Below are 13467 nucleotides of genomic sequence, written 5' to 3'. Positions count from 1 at the left end.
TACTTTTTGTTGAACAATTTGCCAGAATCGACATGGAAAATGCCTTGAGTTATGATCAAATGGCAGATGTGCTCCCAACTGATTTCTTGGAATTGAACGATATCCTCGACCTCTTTCGCACTGAACTTCGAGACTCGCAGATAGAAGTTGCGGGGGCTGTAGCTAGTTCATCGGCCACATTAAAAATGCAACGACAAAATACAAGAAACAGTTCAAAAATCGCTTTGAGCATCCAAGCATCAAGTGTAAACTAATAATTTACAAGTCCGTTGCCACTCGGTAAATCAAGAAAGTTTAAAGATAGATTAGAAATCCTTTCTCCTCGGCCCCAGAGAACAAACTTTCCGCTTGAATGATAGAGAAAGTGATTCCTGGTAAAAATTCCGGGTAAATAAGTAATTGCCGGATTTTTCTTTCATCATTGCGATGCATAATTTGCACTGAACACAGTCAGACCGACGGTGTGAATAGAAACTTATCATTCGTGTAAAAACAAGTCGAAAAAAGAGTTGGAATTTTTCCAGATGCCTCTCATAAACTCACGGACTTTTTTTTATCATCGTCGGAGTTGCCAAGAAGTCACCTTAAACGATGCGCAAATTATAAAATTGCGTAATCTATTTGCAATCACTGAAACAGAACAGTACCTCGCGAATGAGACCAACAACAGTCATCAATGCACTCTTCTACGCTGTGGCAATGAAACAGAGACTCGATTCTATCGACAACAACAAGAATATTATAAAAAATCTACAGATTCAGAAAAATAGGAGCAAAGAACTAGTATTTTGTGCGCAATTGTTTCTACCGATGCAGCAACATTGAAATCACCGTAGATTTATCGCGTGGAGTTATAATTTGACATTAATAACTGATGGGATATCATTAGTAGTTTTTATTGCTGTACAGTCATAAATACACGATCGTATAAAAGTTCCCGACAATGTACCACGCAACCAAATAGGGTTTTTCATTTGAGACAGGATCCATTTGCTCACCAAAACAAATACTCATTCGCATTTTTGGAAACAGTCATTAGTTTATGGAAGACATCCTTTTCTGTGGTTTAAATAGAGAGTATAAGTAAATGCGTGTCACCGGAATAGAGCGGAAAACAGTTCATAGTAAAACAGTCGACAGTAACATTTGCGTTGTTTATATATAAGGAATCTACGTCTTCTTTGACTATCGAAACATGGATATTCAGTGGACAGTCTTCACTTTACTTTCAGTAATGGTAAGCTGATATTTCTTTAATCAAAATGTTGTTCTTATGAAATATTGAAGCTAATAGTTCTAGAGTTATGATATCTAAACGAGTACACTTGTTTCTATTGTTTGCTGATTTAACGAAACTGAAAATATGTGTTATTCTCTAAAACCTATTAATTGATTGTTTATCATTATTTTGGAAAGAACTGCTCGACTTATTTCCGCTATTTTTGAATTTCTTGGCCGCAACCTGCCACTAACAATGCTACAGTTCAATCAATTGTCTATCACTACAAGAAGTTGGCAGCTACGGATGTTGAAATAAGCGAGATAACGAGTCAGGAAACGAGATAAGAAAACATACGGCCTTGGCCTTTATTGTTTTTAAACGAAGTTGGAAACAATTTTTTATTGAGCTGTTCGGAAGATTGCATTCTTTCGGCATTCTTTCTGGCTTCTTCGCATTTCAAAAGCGTTCAACAAAAGTGATAAAATAAATCCACTGTTACAGTGTCTAAAAAACTGAAACGTCATATTGTCTATTATATTATGCAGATATCTGTGCTCTACGCAATTCCGATAGGGCCACCAGTACATTCACCACATACTGGTCAGTATATACACCAGACAGGGGCACCTAGCGGGAGACCTTCTCGTACCGGACCTCCTTCGGGAAGACCATCTTCGGGCATAACTTCAGGTAGACCATCGACGCATAACATGATCAACCGTTTGTCGGAGATGCGCCTAACACCTAACGATATTAGAATTGGTGACCCACCATCACCCCCAGGAACTAATAACCAAAACACTCCACAGGGACCTGCTCGCCATCAACCAGGATTGAAAAAAGGAAAAATTGGACCTCCAGGCTCGGATGACGGTCCGAATGCTCCGCCTGGAAGTCCCCCAGCTATTAGTGAGATGGTGATGCGGGCTGAACCGCCAGGTTTACCGGATAGTCCTGGATATCCACCTGGATGGGATCAGTTACAGAGAATTGTCGGGCCACCTGGCATCTCAGAACGAGAACCAAATATGACAATTGACCAAGCATTATTAAAGGCGCTCGGTGGGCGCGATAGCGGTAAGAATACGCCGTGACCGGCATTTGATATATTCCAATTTTCTATCATGAAAATGATAAAAGTGCTAGCCACAAACTAATGACTCGATCCACAAAACATAATTCATAGAAATGATTTATTCAGTTACACGAGGAACCTGCCATTGAGTATAAACCACGTAAACAAAGTACTTAGCGCAGTAGACAATAATTCATTTATGTCAGACGACATGACAAATAAATTGCCCCAACATCAGTCTGAACTTTTTGAAGGAAAATTGATAGCAATATATCTATTTCATAACTATGCCTAATTGGTTTAAAAGTCTTTCGTTGATGTAATAAAGAAATATTAGAAAAACTAGAAAATTTCTATTGCGCATTTTAATTTTTCTATACATATACCCCAGATAAGCTCGAACACTCACTGTTTGTTTCGTTGCGGTTTTTATACACAGCTATAGCATCTGGTGGATTAGTAATGTCTAATAATACCGTATTAGCTGAGTTGGATTTGCTTTTAACCAAGGACCAATACGAAGGTTTATATCAACCACGAGCCGGGTGAGTTTCGAACCAAATAACCTTCGTAGTATGCATATTTTCAGGTAAAGAGATCTTAATCAGGCTTCATAGATTTTTTTTTTTGCTGTAGCCTGCGCGTTTGTTAACAGCATTTTATCTGTTTACAACGTTTTTTATTAGTATTTTTATCCTTCAGTAGACGAAAACGAAGACGCAATAAAAGAAAAGCAGTAAGGGATACTGTTTTTCGATGGACCAATGCAACAATTCCATACGAATTCGTACTCAGTGATTTTCGTAAGTAGATTCAAAATTTTGATTTCAACGTATCATTAATCATCAGCCGGTGATATATGTATACAATTAAACGTGTATTTCTACCATGTAAAAAAAATTGAAGCAAAATGTTGCAGTTCGAGTGTCTTACTTTTCAACCCCGTTAACAAAGTCCTATATTATTGTAGTTATAGTATATTACACGCCTTACAATGCGGCAGATATTCTGTGAATGCGTGGTATTTATTTCTTTCTCCAGCTACTGTTGATATCGCAATGATAAAAGCATCAATGGATGAATGGAGTGAGAAAACCTGCCTGAAATTCTCACCCGCTCAACCGTGGCAATTCAACAAAGTCAGATTCAGAGACGGAAATGGGTAAAAATCCACTAGGAAATTCTGTGATAGTTTACTTTCACGAAAACTATATAACTACAGCACTAAGTCGAAATTCATGTTCTCTAAATAACTCGATTACGATCTTCAATATTCGTGTATTTCCAGATGTAATTCAAATCTAGGGATGATAGGTGGCGCGCAACCTATCAATCTTGATCGTAACGGCTGCAGATGGGTAAGAAAAAAACAATATACGCACATCTTTAATTATTAATCTTGAATTACTTTTCAATTGTATCTATCTTACTTCTAGCGAGGATTGTATCTTCATGAGATTGCGCACGCAATTGGCTTAGTTCACGAACACCAGCTTCCAAACAGAGATGACCACATATTCATAATTTGGGATAACGTAGATCCGGCTATGACTGAATGGTTTCAGAAATACAAAGAAGCTAAAATAAATAACCACGGGGTTGAATACGATTTATCATCTATCATGCATTACGGAGTTACGGTAAATTTCATGATTGGAAAAATATTTCGATAAATAATTCATTCGGAAAAATGATATTCTTATCTTTCTTGATAAAGGCATTTTCCAAAGACGGTAGCCAAACCATTATAGCTTTAGATCGTTCGAGAGAGAAAGAAATTGGACGAGTATCTCACAAATCATTGACATTTCTGGACGTTAAGATAGTAAACCTTATGTATAACTGTTCAGGTGAGTCACCGAATCCTAGAGCTGAATCGAGTTACGAAATTACATTTTATCCTGAGAAACGAGGGACGGATCTTAGCTAAATTGGAAGGCGCGGGTCTAAAATAACACGAAGGGAATTGCTCGGCATGCGGAAGGCTACAAGCGGGATCCACCATAGGTGTTACAAGATATGTTTGAAGAAATCCATCCAAAAAGATTCAGTTCCCATAGGGGATAAGTATCGAATATGTCGGTTTTAACGACCCGGCATGACAGAAAGGGCGCCCACTGTGGGGAGATAGGGTCTAGCTCTGCCTCTACGAGACTTTCAAAATCAGCACTTTATCAGCACTCTGAAGTAACCATTACCACAGCTTATGACCGTTGTTCAGAGCGCACACTAACATTCAGTGAGTAATGAGAAATTTCGTTTTGCATTTTTAGCGCTCTGTAGCTCTGATAATAAATGCAGAGCACCGGGATATTTAGACAAAAACTGTCGTTGCGTTTGCAAAGATGGAACTCAAAGTTGCCGCATCAGTGGAGCCGGTGGTGGCGGAGGAGGTTTGTTTCTACTTATAATTATCTTGTCTAATCATGCTTCCATAAAATATGAAGAAATTGTATGTACCTAGAAAATTTTTTCTATTCTGTTGACACAGATCCGAAATGAATAGAATACTTAAATTGTTACAATGATTGTGAATTGATGGTTTTTCCTCTATTAAACAGATCCGCACTGTCGTAATGAACACAATAATGATACACAGTGTAGCGACTGGGCACATTATGGGGAGTGCTACATAAATCCAGAATGGATGACCGAACATTGCAAAAAAGCGTGCGGAAAATGTTACAATAAGACCGTTGTACCGGGTAAGTGAAAATATGTGAACATTTGTTATCTTAAGAATACTTTGTAGTTTGTTCCAATTACGCTCTAACATTGACCGGTTAAACGTTAAGAACAGTTGAACATCAGTTGTCTTTCTTTCATTGTAGCTGTTTGTAGGGATTTACATACATCGTGTGAACAGTGGGCATTAAAAGGAGAATGTAAAGGAAATCCCAATTGGATGCTACACCATTGTCCGAATTCCTGCAAACGATGTCTTTATGGTACTTTATATAACAAAAAATACTTCTTCATCTTAACGCATTTTCTTACCCATTTCATATTGCAATTTGCCAATTCCAGAGAAATGCCACGACTCGCATTCTGATACCAAAATGTGTGAGTACTGGAAAAGTAGCGGGGAATGTACGAGTAACAAAAAATGGATGGTGGAAAACTGTCGTAAGACCTGCGGTAAATGCGTCAAAGAAGGTACGGTAATACTCATAATGTTTGCTTAGCACGCAGGCCGATATCTTGAACCAAAGTTCAGAATATTTTTGAAGATTATTTATTCATTTTTGGTTACTCTATATTCAGGCGATTGCGTAGACCTACATTATGATGAAGAGAAATGTAAAATATGGGCTCGTGATGGAGAGTGCCAAGCAAATCCCGTTTGGATGGGTGAAAAATGTCGAAAATCTTGTCTATTGTGTGAAAGTGGCAAAGAATCGGGTAAGTTAGAAATAGCTATCAACCAGTAGTAACAACTGGGCGATGAATTATGGAACTTTTTTTATTATGAATTATCAGGCTGTTTGGATTCCCACGGTGAAGCTAAATGTCGTATTTGGGCAGACAGCGGTGAATGTAGCAAGAATAGAATGTGGATGTTGAGAAATTGTCTGAAATCGTGTACTGGATGCGGTGGTGGCACCAAGCCAATCACACCGACAACTCCTACTACTCCCACAGGTAAAAACACTATGCCTCGCACCTTTTGGTATAAGATGTAGAGGTTTTCTGACTTATGTTACAAGTTGTACCGAATATACATGCATTTTTATCATGTTCACTCAAGGTGAATGTAAGGACACATATACTATGGCACATAAATGTACGACATGGGCGAACCAAGGCGAATGTCGATCAAACAAAGAATGGATGACAGCAAATTGTCGTAAATCCTGTAACAAATGTTCCAATTCTGGCGAGGATGGTGAGATTTCGTTTTCATTGACTGGTCATTGCTTACGATTTCAACACTTTCGTTTATGTATTTTTTCTCTTTGTTTCCAAGATTGTGAAGACACGGATGTCAGATGCAAACAGTGGTCAGAAGATGGCGAATGCAAGGCTAATCCAGAATGGATGAAAGAAATGTGTAAACTGTCCTGTAAAATATGCCAACCAGGTAACTTCGAAAAAATGTCTAACCGATCTTTTCTAGGATCATTTAGAAGAAGAAAACTCTAATTTTCTATTTAATGGATTTTATAGCTTGTGTTGATGAGAATGACAAATGTAAGGAGTGGTCAGAAAGTGGAGAATGCACAAACAATCCGGGATATATGCTCGATGCCTGCAGAAAATCGTGTCGCCAATGCGAAGGTAAATTTTGACAATACGAGTACTCGATATGATATTCTGAAAAACAACCTATTTGCATATTTACTTTTACCGTGACAGAATGTTTGGATTCAAGAGAGCGATGCCCCGAATGGGGAAAACAAGGACAATGTGAAACAAATAGTTGGATGACTAAAAACTGTATGAAGACTTGTAACACATGTCCTACTACCGGTACTGGAGGAGGAGGGGGTGGTAGCACTGGATCTGATGGTTAGTTTCAAGAACGCTGATTGACCCGAGAATGCTAATGTGCGATCAGCATGCAATCATAGTTTACATTGATCTCATTTCCAGATTGCGTAAATGCGAACTCAAGGTGTGAAGAATGGGGAAATATGGGCGAGTGTAAGAAAAATAGTGAATGGATGGCTGAGAATTGTAAAAGAACCTGCGTATGTGGACCTAATGTTGGCAAAGATAAAGGTATACTTAGTTATTAAATCAGCTATATTGACGGATGACGCTTCATTTCATTCAATTGAAAATCAAATTTTTTCGAATGATCGAGGTCGTAAGAAATATTTATTATCGTTTAATTAGGTTGTCGCGATTTGAATAAGAATTGCGAGGATTGGGCGAGTAGAGGAGAGTGTGAAACTAACGAGTTTTGGATGGGCAAGAATTGTGAGAAATCTTGTTTAAAATGTGTCGATAATGGAACCACGCCGGCCGGTAATGATGAACCCATTTATACATCACCATCGTAGCATGGATCTTGGCCAAAAATTTCTGAGGTTTATTGAGGGTTGTTAGCATGATTCAAAAATAAAAGTATATTCTTAATCTATTATAGAGTGTAAGGATACTGCGAACATGTGTAACCAATGGGCAAGAAATAACGGATGCCAGGATAATCCTGGTTATATGGATGTAAATTGTAAACGGTCATGCGGTTTGTGCCCTATCACAGGAAACGAAGGTAGCTTTACGTACATCGTGATCTCCATTCTTACTTGTGACTACTAACGGAGTTTTACATGGTTTCGCAATTGAATTTTTAGGTTGTGTTGATAATCATGCGATGTGTCCGATTTGGTCTCGTAACAGTGGTTGTGATGCAAACGTCGACTACATGAAGAAGAATTGCCCGCTATCGTGTGCCGTTTGTCAGCCTGAAACATCTCCAGAACCACCGACCACGACACCAACTCCAACCACAACAATAACTCCAACTGAAACAACTCAGTATCCTGTTATCACCACAACAGTTTCTGGTGGTATGTGTCTAAACGTATACATGTTTTGTCAAAAATGAATTAAAAATCGGCTTTGAATTTTTGGTTTAAGTGATATCAAAACAGTGCAAAATATCAGGTTAAGATAATATTATGTAAATAGGTAACGGTAATGATGTAGGTTATTTTGTACCGCATAAATCGATATACGTTACATCATAATCGATAGTCAATTATTTTCACAGAATGCAAGGATACCTCCACTAGCTGCAAAGCATGGGCAGCTAATGGTGATTGCAACAATAATCCGGGTTATATGCTAATTGAATGCAGACGATCGTGCTTCAAATGTCCAGATCAACCCAGTAAGTATCCGATTGTGCTTCGAGGTTTTCCTTTAAATTGATGTAGGCCTCAATAACAAGTAAATTAATCGTTGTAGTTTTAGATTATCAATTGTTGATTATCTTTCGCAGGCTGCTATGATCTAAATGACGAATGTCCTAACTGGGGTAGGGGTGGTGAGTGCAAAAATAACGAAGATTGGATGGGTAAAAATTGTAAGAAATCCTGTGGGATGTGCAATGGTGGCGGCGGAGGAATTACAGAAGGTGGAGGAGGCACAACAGGTGGAGTCGGGGGAGACGAGGATGATTGTTCTCCACCTGATGCCAATCAAGGTTTATATTCATCGACTATTCTCACCCTTCGCAAATCACTGAATATTCATAGAGTATTCGGTGTGGTATTAGACATTTGAAAGTAGTAAAGTTCTTCTTCTCCAGGATGTAAAGATTTTAATGAAGGCTGCCAAAGGTGGGCGAGACGAGGATTCTGTTCTGGTAAACACAGCAAATATATGAGCAAGAATTGTAAACGATCTTGTAATCTCTGCCTACCAGAGACAGGTGGTACAGTAGCAACTGGAGCAGGTGAAGAAGGTAGTAGGGGAACTGATGGTGGAGATCGAGGAAGCAGTGATCGCGAAGGTGGAGGAGGTGGTACTACTGATGATCGTGGCACTACAGGGGATCGTGGTACTACGGGGAATCGTAGCACTACGGGGGATCGTGGTACTACGGGGGATCGTGGCACTACGGGAGATCGTGGTACTACGGAGGATCGTGGTACTACGGGGGATCGTGGTACTACGGGGGATCGTGGTACTACGGGGGGTCGTGGTACTACGGGGGATCGTGGTACTAATACAGGGGGAACGGGCCCTAAAGGTGACCGTGGTACTACAGGACGTGGTAATGGAAATGATTCTGGGAGAGAAGGTAACTGATATCGAGAATTAGATCAAAACGTTCAACTGCCTGATGAGGAACGTTGCTAAAAATACATTTTATCTGCATTTATATCATTAGAATGCAAAGACGAGAAAACGAAGTGTCCCAAATGGGCATCTGATGGACAATGCGAACCGCATAAAAACTGGATGATTAAAAACTGCAAAAAATCTTGTAATTTCTGCATCCAAGGCGGTGATGAAGGGGATTCTGGTAGGTATTTCTTTTTACATTTTCTCGGTGGTTATGGTGAAAGCTTTGCTTCTTTTTGCCTCTTGGAATATGTGATCTTATCTCGTTATGTCTTTATCCGTATTGTCAAAGATAACATTCATAATCATATTGCTGGTTGTCTGAAAGACATATCGTTTCAAGGCACGATTCTTGTCTCATCTTTTTCTGTGATATTTTCTATTCCTCTTATTGAATGGAGTAGAAATTAAAGGCTAGAATGCCATAGTATATGTAAATCATAGCCACTTCATTTGCTTAACTACGTGCACGTGTATAATTTTTGACTGATTTGCTGAGAGATTATTTGGGAGCCTCATTCATCGAGTTCAACTCAATATCATTACGCATTTGTTGTCGGCACTTCTTCACTATATTCACCTATCGTTTCTGCTTTTTATACGCATTTACGTCTCCTATTTTGACTTGGCTTTTTGGTTATGTTACTGCCTTATTTAGCGTGTAATGATCTGAACGTGGGATGTGAGAGGTGGGCTAGCAGTGGGAACTGCGAATCTCACGAAAGATGGATGAGTACAAACTGCCGTAAGTCTTGTCAATTATGTGGCCACGAAGGTGACGGGAGAGACCCTGAAGTCGGAGGAACCGATGATTCAGATGGAGGTATAACTCTTACACATAAGAAATAACTGTTTGCTAGTATTAGTGTAGATAAGAGGTGTTAGGTTGGATTATTCTACTTCGGGATATAAATAAAATGATACGTACTTATCGTATGTAGGGGTTTCGTGTGTTTATTATAAAATTCTCAATTTCAGATTGCGTTGATTTAAACGTAGGATGTCCACGGTGGGCAGTAGATGGTCAATGTACTGGCCATAGAGCGTGGATGTCGCGAAACTGTAGATACTCGTGCAAACTGTGCAGGGAACAGAGAGATGAAGAAACAATGGGGGAAGCCGAGGATGTCGATAGAGCAGATACCGATACTCGCGCTGATAAAGATATCGAAAAAGACCGAAGTAATGCTGATTCAAGTAAGGATGAATAAAGCTTCTTAAGAAATTTAGCACTGACAAATATGAAAAACTTACACAGAAAGTTATTCCTAAAGCGTATCGTTATATTTTTAAAAAAGGAGGAAATTGACAAGAATGACTACAAACATTGTACCGGCTTACAACATACACTTTCCCTTTAGTTTCTACTTAATCCTACAACTCTCTCTCCCTTTCTTTAAAGCCTGTGTTGATTTGGATGTTGGATGTCCAGATTGGAAAGAAGATGGATTCTGTACCGAGGAAAACACCTGGATGAAATTCAACTGCAGAAAGTCGTGTGACCTGTGTAATACAGACCCGATTAATGATGGAATTCTGAGAACAGAAGAATCAGAGGAAACAGTTGAAACTGCTGATAGTGAAGGCGATGATGATGAAGGTTAGTAAAAATCTATCCATTGCTAATAATAGATTCGTATACGAATGAGAATTCATTATATATCTCTTCTGCAATAGAATGTCTAGATCAACGAACACTTTGTCCAGAGTGGGCGAAAGGAGGCGGTTGTACATCGAACATTGAGTTCATGACATCAAAGTGTAAACAATCATGCGGACTGTGCCCTAAGACGGGGACATCTAGTGGTAAGCATCATAAATAGTCCTATGAATATCAACACCAATTTAACACAAATTTAAGATATTTTTATCAGCTAACGCATATATAATAATGTCACCGTTCGTTGGTTTCAGGTTGCCGCGATATATTCTTCAGCACCGAAAGATGCAAACAATGGGCAAGGGAAGGAGCATGTTATAGTAGAAACTATGGGTCGTGGATGGTTGAAAATTGCAAACGATCGTGTAATTTCTGTCCGGGACGGCCTGGTGAGAATGGTAAGCTATCAGCTTCTGTTTTAGAGAATTAGAAACGAAATATTAATGGCAGTTATACGATTATCATCGAATGCGGCATTTGTTTTAACAGGAAGAAGGCGAGACTCGACTGATGAAAGTACATCGATAGATGATAACTCCGGTCGACCTCAGGGTGAGTTGTGTCGAGATATTCACGAAGACGGTTTAAAATGCTCTCTTTGGGCCGAATTGGGAGAATGTGAAATAAACCACGAATGGATGTCTATATATTGTTATAAATCATGTAGCGATTGTATATACGAAAATACGGCGCCTTTAGCGACACCAACTACAAATACATTCCAAACAACACAGGTTGTAACCACCCAGAAACCAACTGCGCTAGGTACGTAGAAATTGAAAATAGTAGAAATCTGGAATTAGATGAAGTTCAGCCTTAAACGTGCAAATACTAAAATTAAATTTCGTTTCAAGAATTTCAAAATTCACGTCGAAATAGATTTATCAATGTTCAGGTAATACGGAATGCGTCAACATGTTTGGCGACGACACAACATGCGACGCATGGTCGCAAGACGGTCTATGCAGATCAGTTCCGGCTTGGATGATGGCCAACTGTTTTAAAACGTGCACCGGCTGTGACGTCATTAATCAGGGCGAGGGTGAGAGCATTATCGGCAGTAGAAGTTTGATGGTTTTGGCTTTTTGGAAACATCAATTAAGGCCAACATTTCAAAAATTCAAACCTATTTTTATCCCCGTTAATGACAGTAATCGACATCATAGAAATGTCATCGAATGTTGGCCTTTTTAGCCTTCGCTGTTGTTGAATGATTTGTTCACTAACAATTTAATGTGTGATTTTTGTGCGGATAACAAAATTCGTTAGTTTCATTACTAATCTACCAGTCACTTGACACAACAATACACGATAACTTGGAATGGCGATAGAGGATGCGCAGTAGTACATTTTAGAACACACAAAACGTCTTACAAAAATACTTACAAATATCCTACTACAAATATCACTCACCATAAATGAACAAGGTATGTGGTGCATATCACAAATAATTTGTCCTTCCATTTTATAGAATCTCCTATATCCCTGATGCATGTTTATGTACTTCTGTTTTTAGCTTTGGTAAAGTTTTGTTTCTTATCGAATGTACATTTTCGTTCATTTTACGTTAACTATAGAAACGGTGCCTGAAAGAATGTATTCTAACGTCTTTCACATTTATCATCCTAAGATGAAAAATGATCATAATGTTATACAAGAGTTTTCATATTTCGACTGTGAATCGACAAAATCTTTCTCGATTAAATAATATTGAACAAAATTTAAGCTTTATTCCAACGGTATTTGAGCCATGTGCGATAAGTTGATAATAATCATCGTTTTTTGTATGATTTTAGGATGTATAAACTCGTACGGTAAAGATCGTCTGTGTTCGGAATGGGCTCGTATTGGAGAGTGTGAAAAAAATCCAGAATGGATGATGTATAATTGTCAGAAAGGATGTGGCAGCTGCGGCAAGTTGGACGAATCAGATCAAGGCAACACTGACGAACGAATATGTAAGATTTATAATCAAAATTAGATCACCTAGAGATCATCTTGCATTTTTGTATCTCTTTAAAACGATGTTTACGTCGTCTGGTATTTATTGAAATCATATATGTTTCTTCTACAGATTGTGTGGATACAAATGGAAATTGTGCGTCTTGGGCGGCGCATGGACTTTGTAAGAGCAGCCCTGTTTATATGTTAAAAGAATGCAAACTGGCATGTGGCTTATGCAAACGCTGTAAGTTTGGTTTTTTCTCCATTTCCACCTCTTCAAACTGAACTTCACCAACTCCTGTTTTCTTTCTGAATAATACATTCTTTATTTACAGCTAATTGTAGAGACCAGGATATTCTCTGTGAACAATGGGCGAAAGGGCCGGACAAGAAATGCGAAAATGATAAATCTATGTTACGTAGTTGTCCAGTCTCATGTGGTTTGTGTCAACATTTCAGTCCCTCGCTGTCAACTCTTGTAATCGAATCATAAAATTAACGACATCCATGACGACAAAATCGACTTATGTACTTAAAAAAAGTTTTGTAATATTTCGTAAACGCACAACAACTACAAGTGGTGGTAGTTAATAGCACTAATCTGATAGCAAATAATTGTTACTCGTTGACCAAGCAGTGTATACAGCACAGAGCTACAAATCACTGTCAAGAAAAAATAAATATGTATATTCTATTTTATGATCGTAGTTTCTAGTTTCTTTTTGTACCCCAAAGAAAGTATCTGACCAAAGACTCTAAAATCGAACT

The 13467-nt window shown here is 38.6% G+C and overlaps 1 protein-coding gene across 3 annotated transcripts; it reads left to right on the top strand.

Annotated features, from left to right (window-relative positions):
• Window positions 1–853: 853 nt before the first annotated feature.
• Window positions 854–13387, top strand: LOC141898448 (uncharacterized). Of its 3 annotated transcripts, XM_074784329.1 has the most exons (36): window positions 856–1237; window positions 1768–2299; window positions 2737–2842; window positions 3000–3100; window positions 3339–3459; window positions 3586–3655; window positions 3734–3937; window positions 4015–4147; window positions 4571–4690; window positions 4859–5002; window positions 5129–5245; window positions 5325–5453; window positions 5562–5699; window positions 5778–5939; window positions 6046–6183; window positions 6265–6378; window positions 6465–6575; window positions 6654–6806; window positions 6891–7019; window positions 7137–7268; window positions 7390–7515; window positions 7598–7813; window positions 8017–8136; window positions 8248–8451; window positions 8557–8712; window positions 8770–9051; window positions 9142–9276; window positions 9754–9918; window positions 10074–10292; window positions 10498–10695; window positions 10773–10901; window positions 11010–11153; window positions 11245–11307; window positions 12552–12713; window positions 12830–12943; window positions 13035–13387. In XM_074784329.1, exons 1-36 carry the CDS (start codon window positions 1196–1198, stop codon window positions 13190–13192), a joined length of 5487 nt encoding a protein of 1828 aa, XP_074640430.1. In that variant the 5' UTR covers window positions 856–1195; the 3' UTR covers window positions 13193–13387. The 3 variants fall into 3 exon arrangements, with proteins under 3 accessions (XP_074640429.1, XP_074640430.1, XP_074640431.1); XM_074784328.1 differs by having other exon boundaries at window positions 854–1237; window positions 8557–9051; XM_074784330.1 differs by lacking the exon at window positions 9754–9918 and having other exon boundaries at window positions 857–1237; window positions 8557–9051.
• Window positions 13388–13467: the final 80 nt, after the last annotated feature.

The sequence above is a fragment of the Tubulanus polymorphus genome, chromosome 2, assembly GCF_964204645.1.
Source record: "Tubulanus polymorphus chromosome 2, tnTubPoly1.2, whole genome shotgun sequence".
Classification (NCBI taxonomy): Eukaryota; Metazoa; Nemertea; class Palaeonemertea; order Tubulaniformes; family Tubulanidae; genus Tubulanus; species Tubulanus polymorphus.
The sequence above is the reverse complement of the archived record's forward strand: the minus strand, read 5'-3'. Positions and strand labels throughout refer to the sequence as shown.